Source organism: Homalodisca vitripennis, chromosome 4, assembly GCF_021130785.1.
Source record: "Homalodisca vitripennis isolate AUS2020 chromosome 4, UT_GWSS_2.1, whole genome shotgun sequence".
In the NCBI taxonomy this organism is placed as follows: domain Eukaryota; kingdom Metazoa; phylum Arthropoda; class Insecta; order Hemiptera; family Cicadellidae; genus Homalodisca; species Homalodisca vitripennis.
In genome coordinates, this window is record NC_060210.1 from 119,371,475 (window position 1) to 119,387,198 (window position 15,724).

At 31.0% G+C, this 15,724-nt stretch overlaps 1 protein-coding gene across 3 annotated transcripts in view; it reads right to left on the minus strand.

Moving 5' to 3' along the window:
• Positions 1-4,090: 4,090 nt before the first annotated feature.
• LOC124360025 (glutamate receptor ionotropic, kainate 2-like) overlaps positions 4,091-15,724 on the minus strand; it is a 33,129-nt gene continuing 21,495 nt past the window's right edge. For all 3 annotated transcript variants that reach the window (XM_046813254.1, XM_046813253.1, XM_046813255.1), the window contains exons 8-17: positions 14,836-15,057; positions 11,508-11,711; positions 11,306-11,390; positions 9,333-9,468; positions 9,086-9,229; positions 8,148-8,361; positions 6,379-6,607; positions 5,887-6,002; positions 5,121-5,267; positions 4,091-4,297 (exon numbers count right to left, since the gene is read on the minus strand). In XM_046813254.1, the coding sequence (XP_046669210.1) occupies positions 4,151-4,297; positions 5,121-5,267; positions 5,887-6,002; positions 6,379-6,607; positions 8,148-8,361; positions 9,086-9,229; positions 9,333-9,468; positions 11,306-11,390; positions 11,508-11,711; positions 14,836-15,057 (1,644 nt within the window). In that variant the 3' untranslated portion in view covers positions 4,091-4,150. The remainder of the gene's footprint in view (positions 4,298-5,120; positions 5,268-5,886; positions 6,003-6,378; positions 6,608-8,147; positions 8,362-9,085; positions 9,230-9,332; positions 9,469-11,305; positions 11,391-11,507; positions 11,712-14,835; positions 15,058-15,724) is intronic.

Genomic DNA, 15,724 nt, shown 5'->3' on the forward strand with positions numbered 1-15,724 from the left:
GACAGCAATAGGAGCTATTTTCAACTGCAATCCTGTCCAATTCACTATTTGTCTTTACGCCTCCAATTATTTCTCTTTCACCTGCTACGAACAATAGGAAATGGGCTGAAAACGTGCAAATATGGACCATAATTTATTTTTAAAACAATTCCTAGATATTAAATTTATTTATTAACTGAAAATGTTTTTTTATAATGGATGTAATCCAATGAAAGTACAATAAATTTTGTTTTATATTTTGAAATTTATCCTCAGGTAAAATCATTGTCAAAAGAATGTTAATAATGATTTGATTACATTTATTATTTCATTTATTTTGTTGAATAAAAAATTAAAATAATTTTCCATTGCTTCTTCAATTTCACTACAGTATATTATGAAATTAAAATAATATGTTTATCAACTTTTCTTTTATACTTACTTTGAATGTGTGTAATAATAAAGTTTTACATTAAGTAATTATTGCTTAAATTTAAAGAAATAATCATTAATCACAATATGTGATAAAAATAAGTACATTTAGTGTCACAAACAAGACTACAATCTATCTGGGTATATCCATTATTTAGTGTAAAACAACAAAATATAACTAATGAATTAAATTGAGGTATACTTAAATATTTGCTTAATACAAATTTTACCTGACAATCGAATTATTTAATTGTCTAAAAAGTATTTTTGTAAAACCATATTTCCAATTAATTGTTTGTATTGTCAATTATTACAATAAGCTTTAGCATTTTTATAGTAGAGCATTGTTTATATATTTATAAAACAGATTAACAACATTTAGAAAACATACAATTTCAAAGATATATTTTTCTACCTAAATGTTAATAGTAGTTTGTAAACACATCTTATTGTAATAGTTCTCTAAAATTTGTTTATTTTTAAAGTAGTTTTGTTGATAAATAATTTATCTAAGAATTATACTATTAGAATAAAGTATATTATTTATGTTTCAACATATTTGTTTTAATTATTACTTATTTGATTTAAAAGGGAAAATAAGCTTAATCTAATTTGCTGAGTAGGTCTTAATGTGTCAGTTCCACGTTGAGTTGATTTTAATTCCATGCTAATTGTTGGACTAAGCAGACTTGATAACCAATGAAATCATCATTATTCATTAATCTTTGTAGTAATCAGAATGAAGGAGTACCTAAATAACGTCTATTTTTAAAGCATTTGCAATACATAAACAATTATTTGCTTTCAAACCACCAAACAAATTTGTTTAAGTGTATTTTTATCTATTTATTTTATCTTATTGTTTATAATTAACCAATTTAGTCGTCTACAGGCAGGTAATAAGAAATAAACATGTTAAATGGAAGATATTTATATCATTATAACTATATTTCTATTTGTGATAGAACAATAAAATTTAAAACATTTTTGGATATAAATAATTTTCTATACATGGATAACAGTTTAAAATAAAAATATAAAAACTAAAATGCTCCATTTATTAAATAAAAAAAATAAATAATACACAAAAATCTAAAGATTTTGTCATGATAATATTCTTTTAATAAACTATTTACTTTGATAGTTCATAATGTTTTTTTTACAAAATAAAAACATTGCTGCAAATCTATCTAAAAGAATTTAAAAATAAAATAAATACTTGTCTTTGGGTATTTTTTTACTCAAAGATTATGATATATGTATTTGTAATAGTAACAGTTTACATTACATACAAAATCAACACTAACTTGACAGCCTTTTACAGTAAACAGATGTAGTATTTGTAAATTTGCCAAGTCATTTGTTCATTATAGTAATCTACTAGCCTTGAATTTATTTTTGTTATATTAAATTCTAATGGTTTTGAAGTAGTTATTCTATTATAACGTAGTAAGTTTAAGTTAATTAAACACTAAACCCGGAATAGTGGACTGACAGAACATGGAATCTTATAAGCAACGTAAACATAAATTTTATTTGACATAAATAAATTTATTTAATAATTGTTACTGTTTCCTCAATTATATAAAAATTTGTTCCCGAATTATTGTTATTGTTACTTAATAAGCTAATGACATTTTAAAATAGTATTATTATAGTAAAAAACTAATTTATAAAAAAATCCCAACAAAATGCTTATTTTATTGTAATTTTACAAATCTTAATTAGATAGTTTGTAATCTGTGATTTAAAACCAACTTTACACTTAATCATAGGTAATTTGTAAAAACCTAGTCATTAAAACTTGTAAATGAATGGGGAAAAGTTCTTTGTGTTGTGTAAATGAATGGGAAAAGTTCTTTGTGTTGTTCTGATAAATATAGGGCTTTGAAATGAACACTCATGTCTACAAATGTATAAATGTTGCATTTTATATCTTTTAAACATATATTAAAATATTTTTGAAAAATAAGTTCATATTACAATAAAACAGTATACAGAAATTATTTGTTACAAAATAAAAATATTAATTTTTAAGATATTTAAACAATAAATTTTAATCCTTTAACTACAGGAAAAACTATAATTAAACAAATAAAAAGAATAATATTAGCCATACACCTATGTGTAGAAATTACGTTTAAATGTATTTACTTTTTAAGAAAACATCTTCTGACCTTCTTCTTTTTTTAGTAGCAATTTACTTGTTTATATGCCACATTCTTATATGTGTTCTAAATAAAACCAAGTGACTTACAGCTTCATCAGGACTTTTAAGGTGGCAAACTTTCAGGTACGCAGATTTTCAAACTTTTTGTACTTATATCACACTTTTTACGCAAGTCTTTTACTCCATGCAACTCATTAAATGTATCTTCCACTATTTTCACACATTCCACAAATTCATTGGTTGGAACTCGAGCCATCCTTTGGAAATTGTCTTTATCCATGAAAACTCTTTTCTCACTTGACTTACACTACAGCCATTTGTACCTAGTTCAGCCTATTTTCTTGCAGTTTAAATTTAACAAAGCCAGTTATATATCTGAAGCTTTTGTTGGCCTTCACTGTTTCAGAATCTTCATCGAGTTGTCCAGCATTATCGGACTTTAATTGCTGTGTAACATAGTATTTTAAATCAGTTTCTTTTGTAAAACAGTAATAGTTATTGTGACCAAAAACTGCATACACAGGCATTATTCACTAAAGACCATAATTTAGATTTGAATTAACACAAACATCATAACTAAATCAAAAGAATACAGCCGCACAAGATGAAACAATGAATGGTAATAAACAGAAAATGCATGGAACAGATAGGGCGTCCTGCTATACTACTGAGATCTGCTTAGTGGCTGACAGTCACCTCCCCACCAGTGCCACCCTTGTCTCCTTACATCATGGGTTAAAGAATAAAATTAACAACTTCTTTCTCATATATACTTTGCAGTACTTTTGCACATATTGAAAGACTGTCTTTAAAATGATAAGACCTATATTTAACATTTCTCACGGTGTATAATATTTATTCATGTTTAAGAATGAAACTACTATTGTTTTCTAAAAACAAACTTTTAGCACAATATGAAAGGAGTTAAAAAAATATTATTACAATTTTGTATTATTTTAGATTTCACCATCAAAATTTCTCCAGCAAATAAAATTTGGACACACATGATGATTTCAGACACATCAACTTTTTGAGATCTGTATCAAAATGTAAAACCAATTGTGTCTGCCCCTGTTTCTCCCAACCACAACCCTCAAGATCCCATTTACTGTTCCAGGTGTAATGCCACCATAACAGGATATGCCAATATTGTCTTTTTTAATCTTCTCCAAACTTTTATGGTGTGTGCGACATGTGTCGTGCAATACGTTTGTATTGTACAATGTATGGTTTGTACTTCTTACAGTTCTTGAACTTTCAAGTAGCTTGACTTTTGTGACATGTAACTTTATTATATTGCAAGTTTGACTTTGCCATTTCAGTGCAATGTGATGTTTTTTACTTCATGCTTAACCTTACTCCTTAGTTTTGACAGCTGAAGAAAGGACCGATACCAATGAACATAAGTAAATTTGAGAGAAACGTAGTGTTCAATTTTTTTAACATGGCAAATATAGAAAATCCTGTAGTCCTTTTAATATATGAACCAAGGAAATAAAAAAAACAAACTAACAGTAAACAATACTTTAGTACAGCTATAAAACATCACAACATACAGTGCTTTTAACACTACGATAGAGCAAATTTTCTCTCATGGTCAGTATTTTCTTCCTCTGATGTGTTTTCTTCTTCGGAAGATGCCTTGAGCTGTTTGACGGTACCCTTGCAGCGTATGACAAACTTGAGCTCTCTCTTCAACTCTTGGAAGAAAGACCCCTATAAAATAAGCTTTAATCAGAAGCAACACTTCTTGATTATTTATGAGCTGTAAGAATCTTTACAAAATTGAGTCTTAATAAAACAATACAATGAAGTATCACAGAATCTGGCAGAAACCAATGAAAGAGTTATCACACAGACAGACAGCCCTTTCACCCCAAAATCAACTCGCTTCTTCCTTGGACCAATAGAAACCTATGTCCAAGTTTCAAGTCTCTAGGACCAATAATTTACAGTGTGTATACTATTTTTTTATTTAAAAGTATCAAGAGACCGCAAATAAAGACAATGATATGGTTTAAATAAACCCTGTTTAGTCAATAAACACTCTACCCTTATAATATAGAATGAACTTTTACTCTCTCTTGACCACTTAGAGAAAATATTCCTAAAACAAGCTATTATGGGAGCAGTCATCATGATTTATAAGCTGTCAAGATGTCTTGAACTCTCTGACTGTACTGTACACTTAATATGAAATTGAATGCTATCTTGAATTCTTGGAGGAAAGATATCAACCTTTGACTTAAGAGAATGGATTTTATATCCATTTGGGGATTGTGTGGCAGAAATTTTGTTCAGTAAAGCAAGTTGAGTTTGGTGACATAGATAATGCTATCATACTAATTATTTCTTAAGCACTATTAAACCTCAATGGGAATCTCCGTTCAAAGCCCAGTAAAGTTGGAGTGGAATATTAACACCATATTATGCAATAATGTACTGTGTTTTGATGTAGATTTTATACATCAGTTCACACAGATTCTTACTTCAGTGACAATAGCGCTAAACATCAACACTAGATTGAGCATGGACTTACCCGGTCTTCCTTAACATAGATCTCATACATCAGTTCACCCAGAGCTATGAAACCAGCAAAGGTTGAACCAAACACCAGCACCAGAAACACTCCACCGACATTGTCCAAGTCCAAGGACACAGCCTCTCCTCCCACTGCTGAACTATCCTGACACATCACAAGGAATAGTTCAGCTAGTAATTAGTAAAGATATAAATCATTTGTATATCATCATGCTTGAAAATAAGGTTTTTGCTGTAAGTACCAAAAACTGAAGAACTTTAAAATTTTAAATCTGCCAACATTTGTGATAAAATCTATGTTTAAATCAACAGTATTCACTCATATTACCATTTTAAATCTTGATGATATTGGAATAAAGATTCTATCTTGCCCCCTCTCCCTCTCCCTCTCTAGCCATGCATATGACATGGAGAGTCAAGTTCATGACATTGTATACAACTTATCTTTTTCCAGTTTTGTTTGTCATGCATGTGAAAAAACAGGTAAGGTGAAAAACACTTAAGTATATACGCATGATGGTGGCTAGCATAAGTACGCAGTTACATTTACTCTTTGTTTATATTATCAAATACAATTATATTTACAAATGAATCATGCAGGTACTATATTTATTACTGTGTTAACTAGCTTCTTATTTTAACTTAAATTGTTAATAAAAGTAGACTATTGCACTTGAAAGAGGATTTATCATGTCTCTCCGATAGTTTGGAAGGGCCTGGCATCTGTATACTCTTCTCCTTGTGTACATCGCTGCTATACTCACATCACAGGCCCCTCCTCCTCGTTTCTCCTTCCACCACTTCTTGTAGAGCTGAGTGAACTTTCCTTTCTCCTGTAGTTTTATCACACTGCTGCTCAGGATGTTTCTGTACCAAGCTCCTGCGTATCATACATAACCTCAAAAACTGTATCAGTGCTAAGGTAACGTTTTTGCTATTAACTAATGATGTGAAAGTCACATCATTGTTATCATTATTATCATTGTTTAGTTAGTCATCATTTAGTTAGTCATTATTTTTGTATTTACATACAACTCTTTTAAAGTTTTAAAGTATTTATTTGTTACGGAAAATAACAATAAAAAGTAAAGAGGAAAGAGTAACCCTTGAAAACACAACACTAAATGTTTCATATTGTATAATATATCTGTAAAAACATACTAAACCTGTATAACTTAGTTTTATCTGTTCTAAAACGGGTAACTAAAGTTCCTGAACAATCATTTAAGAAAGAAAGAGTACAGTGCATAACCAACGTTTAGCCATTACGATGCCATAACCCTTGCTGTCGAGAGGTTGGCCAACCTGTCGCAGATCACAGTTACGTTGGACCTCGTAGTCAATGGATGCTGACTCCATGAGAAATGCGTAGTCGGTGCCACTCAACACACGGTTAACTCCATCCTTGTTGGACTTCATCATCACATCGTCATAGTTCTCCTGCATATAATGCCACATCTTCTGGTACATCGTGTGGTTAGAGGCCTAAACAATACAGCTCTGTTAGCTGTACGCAATACCAACAATGATATTTAAAATTTTAATCACAGTGCTAGTTAAATTTAAAATTCCACAATAAGCCAGGAGTGACTGATACATAAGACATAATTTTAACACAAAGCTAAATGAATGTTGAGTTTAGCTCCAGTTCACCTTCTGCTTGGTGCAGCATGTGAAACCCCCTATCTGAATCCCCAGCTTTGAATGTCTCAAAATTGCATTTGGTTCTGAAACAGTATCCTGTAATACAGTCTTAGGTGGTATTCAGAATTTCTAAGGGGTCATAGTTTGCTTCAAGACGACGAATGTTCAGGAAGGTTACATTACCCCATTACTTATAAAAATGTTGATTGGGTGTGCAATGATTCAAGAATGGTATGACACTGCACTTACTTAGTAAATCTTTCTTAGGGATTTGATCCCCTGCATAACTTTTTAAAAGTAACGAAAATTGTTTCTCAATAAATTGATACCTCGCAGTTTGACAGATGAGCGAAACGCTGAGCTTGTGAGAATCAGTCAGCAGACCTTTTAACTGCTTTAACTTCAAAAGTGCATTGACACTAAAGGGCATTGCTTTGAACATGCCTAATGTTTGGTACGTGTTGCAAAAAAACTCTTCATTTACCTGAAATTCTCCACAGTATTTGTATCAAGTTGCAGTGACAAGCCTACAATCCTTTCATCATAGCATTATTGCTTTAATTATACAATCAATCACTTTACAACATCTTATCAACTTCAGAATGAAATAAGTTTACACATTTCATTGTTACATGCAATGTAAACTGTAAGACAATAAAAGCAATTATTGCTCTAAACATAAAATAAGTGAAATAAAAAACAAGAAACACCAGGCTAGCCACCAATAATAAATGAAATTTTAGTTGCACATAATTATTAGGGAAAGGACATTTGAACAATGTCAAGCGAAACTAGCAAATTAAATTAAATGATAAAGGTCGAACTCGGACCATGAAACTAGTACATGCCTTCAAAATTATTAGTCCTGAATTCTCATTACATGACTAACGGAGAAGTGTCTACCTCAATGCATTAATAACGTTGGTGGATCAATATTACAAAATAATTTTCCTGTGGAAAATTTAGCATGTGAGAAATGATCATTGTTCAATCAATCAATCAACTTTATTCAACAAAAGTTCATGGTACAATACGAATGGTGTCAATACTTTTAAAAAGTGTATGAAGAAATAATTAAAATTTAAAAATGCTATTTTTACTCTTAAACTATTAAGTCGTTAAGTACATTTCACATTTTCTGCTTTATTACTACTTGTTATATAATAAAACAATTTTCATGTAACAAAAAATAAAAAGTTACCGGTATAACTTTCTAAAAAATTGTTCAATTCAATATGAAGATCTATCAACCAGGTATATCCACCAGGTACTCTTTCAAATAGGTTATTTTTTAAATTCTAATGGGTCACTAAAGAACAATTATTAATTAATTAGCTTATATAAAACAATAATACAACATTTCTATTAGAACATTTTGTACCTTGAAGAAACCCTCAGTAGCCCCACCAGCTTTGGCTCCATATTTGACAAAATTGGGAGCATCAGCTCTCTGGTTGGCAAGTTCGGTCACGTCACTGAAGATTTCTTCATTCTGTTCAATGGTGAGGAAGGCTGCCAGGTTGGCTGTGTAAGATGACACAATGATCAAGATGAAAAACCACCAGACACTCGCCAGCATTCGTGTTGACGCTGAACTGAAGAAATTATAAAAAAACTTTTAGTATAGATAACAATCATCCTGTAAATTGTATTAACAGCAGTTACAAAAACCTCAGACATAATCACCTTTATTTAGTATAATTCAATAATGTAGTGAATCATATCAATAACTTAGAAATTCTAATAATTCATTTTACATAAAATCTTAATAATTAATCATTGTTGCATCATTCATTGCAGCATTTATTATCAATCAGTTATTTATTTAATGAAACCATCAACTGATTTTACTCTATGTTTTATAATGGATATGATGTTTTTATGTTTCAATATAACAGATTTAGTAACATATTACTATGTAAGGATGGTATTTAAATTTTAATTCTTAATTACATTGTTTCAAATTTTAGACCTCTTTCTCTCTTCAAAAATTAAAATCATTTTTGGGGAGCTATTGAATAAATTAATCAGTAATGTAAAAGCCAATTTAACTTCTAGGTGGAACAGTTAATAGAGAAACTTAATACCACTGAATCTGTTATTAACAGTTTTAATAATGGTAAAGTATAGTTGCATTTTATTAAAATATACTGTAGTGGAGGATTTTGTAACATTTTATAGAAGAAATATGTGTAATAATAACTTTTGTATGGTATTTTCATTACATCTTATGAATACAGAAAATCAACTATTAAACAGCTATGAATAGTGAGAATCAACAGAAGTATGAAAAATATTGTAAAGTAAAATATTACTCACATGGGGGCCAACTCAGAGCCCTGTTGCATGATCGAGCCAGTGACAAACCAAAAAGAGTTGTTCAGACTGAACTGGTTCTCCAACTCTTCCAACTCGGATTCATCCACACATGGGTAGGGGTTTGTCCACTCTTTAGGGCTGATCCTAGAAAACCCTATTAATTAAGATCATATTGTACTTTTACGGAAGAACAAGTTTTATCAGGTTATTGTGAATCTAAAGAATGCAACTTAGAGTACATACAAACCTGGCTATGATGTACATAAGGATAGAGACACCGACATAAGCAGCTATCAGGGCCCTCCATAGGTCATTGCTGAAGGGCGACATGAATGAAAACAGGCTCGGAGACTTTGACGGTTTCTTGTATAGAATACTGATCCCTGCAGATAATGTGCCCTGTCAGTTATAATAGTGAAGATATTTGTGAAACAGATGACACAGAATCATAAACAACACATTATGTGCTCAAAACATTTTACCGGGTTGATCTTTTTGTGTTCCCTTCTAACCATTTAAAATATCGGGTGGGTTGTTTTCTACTAACAACACAACAATATTTGCAACCTAAGATTAGTACAACTTCCCTTTCCATAAATCTTTGTTAGCCTTACGTTTCTTACCACCTTCTTCTACACTTTCCTGCAACTCATCCATTTAACTAAAACAAACTAGCTAGCTGTAATACTGCTGAACACAGAATGAGGAAAATGCAGTTAATTAGAGCACATAGCAGAGAATCAGCTGTGGATTGTAGGTTAGAATCATCAAATAAATAACATCTGATGAAACAATTCAGTTTATCAGTGTTGCCAACTATGTGCGCTAAAAGGGCATCAGTCAATAACAGGCCCTTCTAGCATGTCACAAATTCATCAGCCATTAACTCTACTAATAATGGCTAAGGTCCTTTTAACACAGAACAATGAAGCTTTCTTCAAAGACTTAATTGCCATAGAGAATTAAATTTTCAAGTTTTTTACTTAAGCCCTTTTAATTTTGCACTTGTTGTTTCAATTAAATTGTTTGAAACTCAAGTCTTTCTGTGTTTATATTATTTCCTGCTAAATGAACTGACTTATTCGGAATTGTTTAAAGACAATGTACTTGGTATTTCAATTGTCATAATAAACTACAGAAAAATAAAGTCAAAAACAAGTCCTGCCTGACTGGATCTCAAGAAATGATCTCATACTGCTTAAATTGTTAGACCCAATATTTATTTGAATATGGAAAATTAAAGATTATTAAACAATTATAAAACTACACATCCTGTTGAATTTTTTTCAAACCTTAATAAAGTTGGGAAAATTAGGAAGAAATAAAGTTTATGCACATACACAGAATGAGCTGATTTATTAGGGATATTGTTACCCAAAAGGCTGATATAGAATTTCTTTTCACAATAGCTTTGCATCCAATTGACTACTTAAAAATAGCTACAACTCTCTCACCAGCCACCTCATAACAATGTTCACGTCTACTAGTATTGTGAGGGTGTATTTTTATTGCCCTTGAGACCTCTTCCCAAAGTAATAGTTACTAATCTCCCCAGTATCATTTCAGCATATTAGGTTAAAAATGAAGAGAACTGCCTGGTCAGATTGGGCTGGCTTACAAACACATCCTATTTAATTACAAAGCAAGAATAGTAACCATATCAAGATAATATAGAATCAATAAAAAATTATGAATTACTGGGTAAGCATTAGTAAAGTCTATCACTCGTGGGAATGAAAATTTAATTTCTGTCTGTGTATCTGTCTGCATGATAAACAAAATGAGTTCTATGATGCTGCATGTCCAACCATGGAGTTTTGATGAGAATAATTTTAGTCTATTGCTTAGTAAGCTAACAAAATTTATTTTTTGTCTGCTGGAAGGATGTAAAAAAAATTTTTTGTCTACAATTGGCAGTCTTTCTGTCTGCAGGACATCTCAAAAATGAAATGAGCTATAGATTTGAAATTTTGATACCTCAGCTAAGCATGTAATGCGTCACATTGCATTGCGTACTCCTACCTTGTCTTGTCTTATATAGGTATAGTATTTACAAATTTGCATGAAATAAAAAATGAAGGTTAATGAATAAAAATTTGTCTATGACATGAAGCTGATTGCTATAGAAATTTAAATAAAATACTTTTGGCTAGATAATTAAAGAAGACCTTAATACATATAAGAAATGTGCCTTTTGAACAGATTGTAAAAATTACTCACCCAAATTCATGTAAGGCATAGTGAAGTCAGCATCCTTTTCACGCTCTTCTGTTATCGTAATGTCAGCAATGGCCAAATCAGCCCTCTGAAAAAATTTTTCAATTACAGATAAAACTGGAAGTTTAGCAAATTTTAGAATCATTCAATTTGAAGTGTAAAGTAATCTAAATGATCTAAAACACTTGATTGATATGACACTCACCCCTGCCAAGACCTCCCCGATCATGCCATCCCACTTGCCGGTGACCTTGTCCGGGTTGCCACTCCCTCCTTTATGTTCCTTGAATGTGTAATTGAAGCCATTCATGAGAGAAAGCTCGTGGATCACGTCAATTCCCATTCCCTCGTATTTATCATTGCCTTCCAGCTTCTCCGTCTCTTCCCTGAACATGGCATGTGGATCCACCTGAGAAACATCTCTTTGTAATATGGATGCCAAACACCTGACTTGAGTTTTCAAGGAGAAGTGGCAATAAACCATCACAAACTGTATTTGCTGATGAAAATCATATTAAAATAAGATCGGCTTCGTGAGATGCAGACATTTGATTGCACAAAATTAAGGGAGCCAATATAAGCTGATAAGTGTGTCTTCAGGATAATAAGCAGACCCTAAATAGGGACACATCTTCACACCAATTGGTGAGAAGTGGATATTCTCTCCACCCAAGGGCAAAATATAATAGAAAAAATTTAAATAGGAGTCATAGTAATTTATTTGACACAATAACTGTGCTTTACTGTTTTCTGTGCAGGTCATACAAGCTTAAGATATTTTATAAAATTATAAGTTATTTTAGTAACAATACATTAAGATATTGCATTACTACACAGTAACAATTACATTCTACAATTAATACTAGAACAAGGCCTGCTTGCCTCACACAATAGTACTCAAAGGACTGTTGTAGACAGTAAAGTGCCCTTCCGACCAAGTAGGCTCTTAAACATGTTTTAAAACAATTAATACTATTGATTGGTTTAAGTTAGAATTATACTTTGGGTTTATAGTAAAATTATACATTTTGATTGAGTGAAAGTCTGAATCTTTCTGAGACAGTATAATTTCTGTGCCTGGTATTGTTTTGATGCTCTAGCATAGAAAATAAATTACTACCGTATACTATAATAAACACGAAAAGAACATGTAGTTCCAAACAAGAGAGGCCTTTAGAAAGGTTTTAATGAACTTCCAACTACACTTTAAAAATGAATGTTGATATAAACAAAACATTTACTAAAACATATGTTTAAAATTTATATTCATACGGTAACAAACCATTGACATTCTTCCCTCCTTCATTTCTTACTGGATAAATATCCTCTTAAATATGAGGGTCAGTAGTAAATCTTTCTGGTTTATTAATTCAATTCCAATTTAAAATTTTATTATTAAAAAAACAAAATGAACACGTTATTCCACAATAAGAGAGAACTTTAAACAAGACATGAAAAATGAGTTACATAATATGTAAACGAAACATTCACCAAAACATACTGTATGTTTAAAATTAAATAAATAAAATATCATATAACAATTACAATTTTTTAACACAAAGAATAATGTGTGGTTAATTGGTAAACTTGTAAATGTAAGGGTGCCGCATGATCAGAACAGCTCTTTATAACTGTTATGGTGCCCAATACCCCAGACAGACCTTAAAACCCTCTTTTGAAGCAGAAAAACTCTATCAAAATTACTAGAGGTAGTGTACCCCCAGTGCCATAACTTAAATCCATATTCCACCAAGCCAACATAACCCAGCTTGAGCACATTCCTTACTGCAAATGTTGAGTATATATGCATCTCAGAGTCACAAAACTAAGTTGTACGCTAAGTTTTTAAATATGAGTCCCATTTTAAATTTGAATCAAAGTGAACTCCTAGAATCATATTTGATGAACATCGTTTAGTGTATATATATGGAAAGATCTACTGAGTAATTTCAATGAAAATTAATTTGAAATTTCATCATATGCGTTTTTGACAAATTTAAAAACAGTTTATTTTAAGTAAACCATGTTGTAAGTTTATTGGTAGTATTGTAAAATGGATCAACAATATGGTTTTAGGATTTATGATTTAAAATAAAGCTTGTATCACCCAAGTAAAGATAAATTGACCTGCTAGATGATGAAGGTCTTCGAGTTGAATTTAGACTATGCGGAACATCATTCATGAAAAGTAGAAATAAAAGAGGGCCAAACAATAAGCCCTGAGGTACTCCAGATTTTATACTTGAGAAATCTGAGAGATAAGTGCATCTATGTTGTTCTATTTCAACTTACTGAATGTGACCTTGCATCAGTCTAAGTCATGAACCTGTTATAGATGTAGAGTCAGCAAGCCAAGAGACCAAAAATAGACTAAAATAGTGCATTAAAACTTGTGCCAAAGAAATGTCATTTTGACCTATAACCCTTTGGAGATCAACATAAAATCTGTCGGACAGTTGCACTATATGTACTAAAATAACAATGTTAGGTCTGATAGACAAAACATTGATGTCTACATATCAATAAAATGGGATACTAATCTATGTGTAGTATTTATTAAGCATTGTACCTAAATATAACAATATATTTAATTATTTTATGTCTTAAATTATGAAAGCGATATAAATAACCTCACTAGTCATCAGCTGATGCCAACAAATGCTCTCTACATGTAACTTGTTCTATTCCTTTTAGTATTCTAGTTACGTAATGCGTTACTTCCTATTTTCAAGTTGACATTGATGGTTGTTTATCTCTTGTTAAATTGTTTCTATGTTTGTTTCGTTATGTTATAGTGCTGATATTTGTCATTGTACAAGTGTGTGTTTTACCTAGAGTGAGTATAGTACGTGAAATTTGAGTGATCTTCAACTTCTGTCCGTACTAGCCTAATGTACTATATTACAAAATTAAATGACACATTTTTTCATGAAAACAAACATTTTATGCATAATAACAAGCAAAAATATTTATTTTGGGATAATGGGTAGGTTTTTACAACTTACAAAACATTGAATTTATTACATAGATACACTGCTTGGAGTGAAACCCTATGGATCAAAGCAAAGCTGATTGGAGTGGTAAAAAATCATGTTAAATGCTGTTTAATTTTTTATGTTAGACTAAAATTTGGAAATATTATAGGCAAATAATAGTAGAACAGATAAAAACTAAAGATTATGTTAACAATAAATTTCCTCTTATAGCCAATTAAAAATGTATTCTTTTAGATTTCAATATTAATTTCTAGAGTATAAAAATGAAATGAAAGTTTATAAATCAACAACTGAATTATTATTCTAGCTACAAACAAAACAGAGTTATAGTAATATTAGTAAAAACTATGGAAAATGCCTTAGTTAAGTTATTATATGACACAAAAGACACCTTTTTTTAAATAAATATTGCATGACAATGATGACATTTTCAAATTCTTCCACTCAAAAATATTTTCTATCCAATGTGTAGCTATTATTTTACAGAACTAAAAATAGAATACTAATAAAAAACTAAGAATAAAGTAATCTACTTACCAAAGAAATCATTACAACAAATGTGACATTCTTTAGGTCTAATTTCAGATCAACTTCATTCTGAGTCTCTACAGTCTGAGTGAAGTTAACGCCCTCTGTAGAGTTCCAAGTTCCCTTCTTCAACAGCCCTTCAGCAGTCAACTCGACAATGTCCAGCCGGAAGTCAGTCCGGAATCCCTCATTGTCAAATTTTATCAGTCCAGTCAATCCAGTTATTTCGGTCTGGAGAAATCAGAAAATACAAGATTAAAACTATAATCAGAACACTTCTCTATATTATTATATTTCTTAATTTCCTTGTTTATTTAGGTCATTGTGAGTATTAGGAATAACACTGTCCCACAAATTAAATTCCAAGGTGACATTCTATACTTACATATTTTATATCAAATCAATCATCAAATCAAATCAAAAATTCTTTATTTGTAATTTCATGGAGAAATACAATGGTGTCATGGTAGTATGGCCCTATGTACATAAAATATAATATAATATGTACGTAAATGTATATTTTATAATGAATTTAAGACACACAAAGTGTAATCTGGTGAAGTTTCATACCTATATCTCTACCAGAACCCAAAGTTATTGTATTTTGTTTGTAAAATCAGCCAAACTATGAAAATAGGAAATCCTATACGAATGTTGAGTTTAGCTCCTGTTCACCTTCCTCTTATGTGCAGCATCTTAAATCTGATGCTGTCGCAGACTTGACTCCTTAAATCTGGGGTCATGTTCGTCTGAATGGATCCAAAAGTCGGCGACGAAGAACAAAGAAGTTCAAAACGAACCCCAGGCATCATTTTGACATCAGAGACACCCAGACTACATTAAATAGTGCATGCAATCTAGGTGAAGAGCATCAGATTTCAGATGCTGTACATAAGAG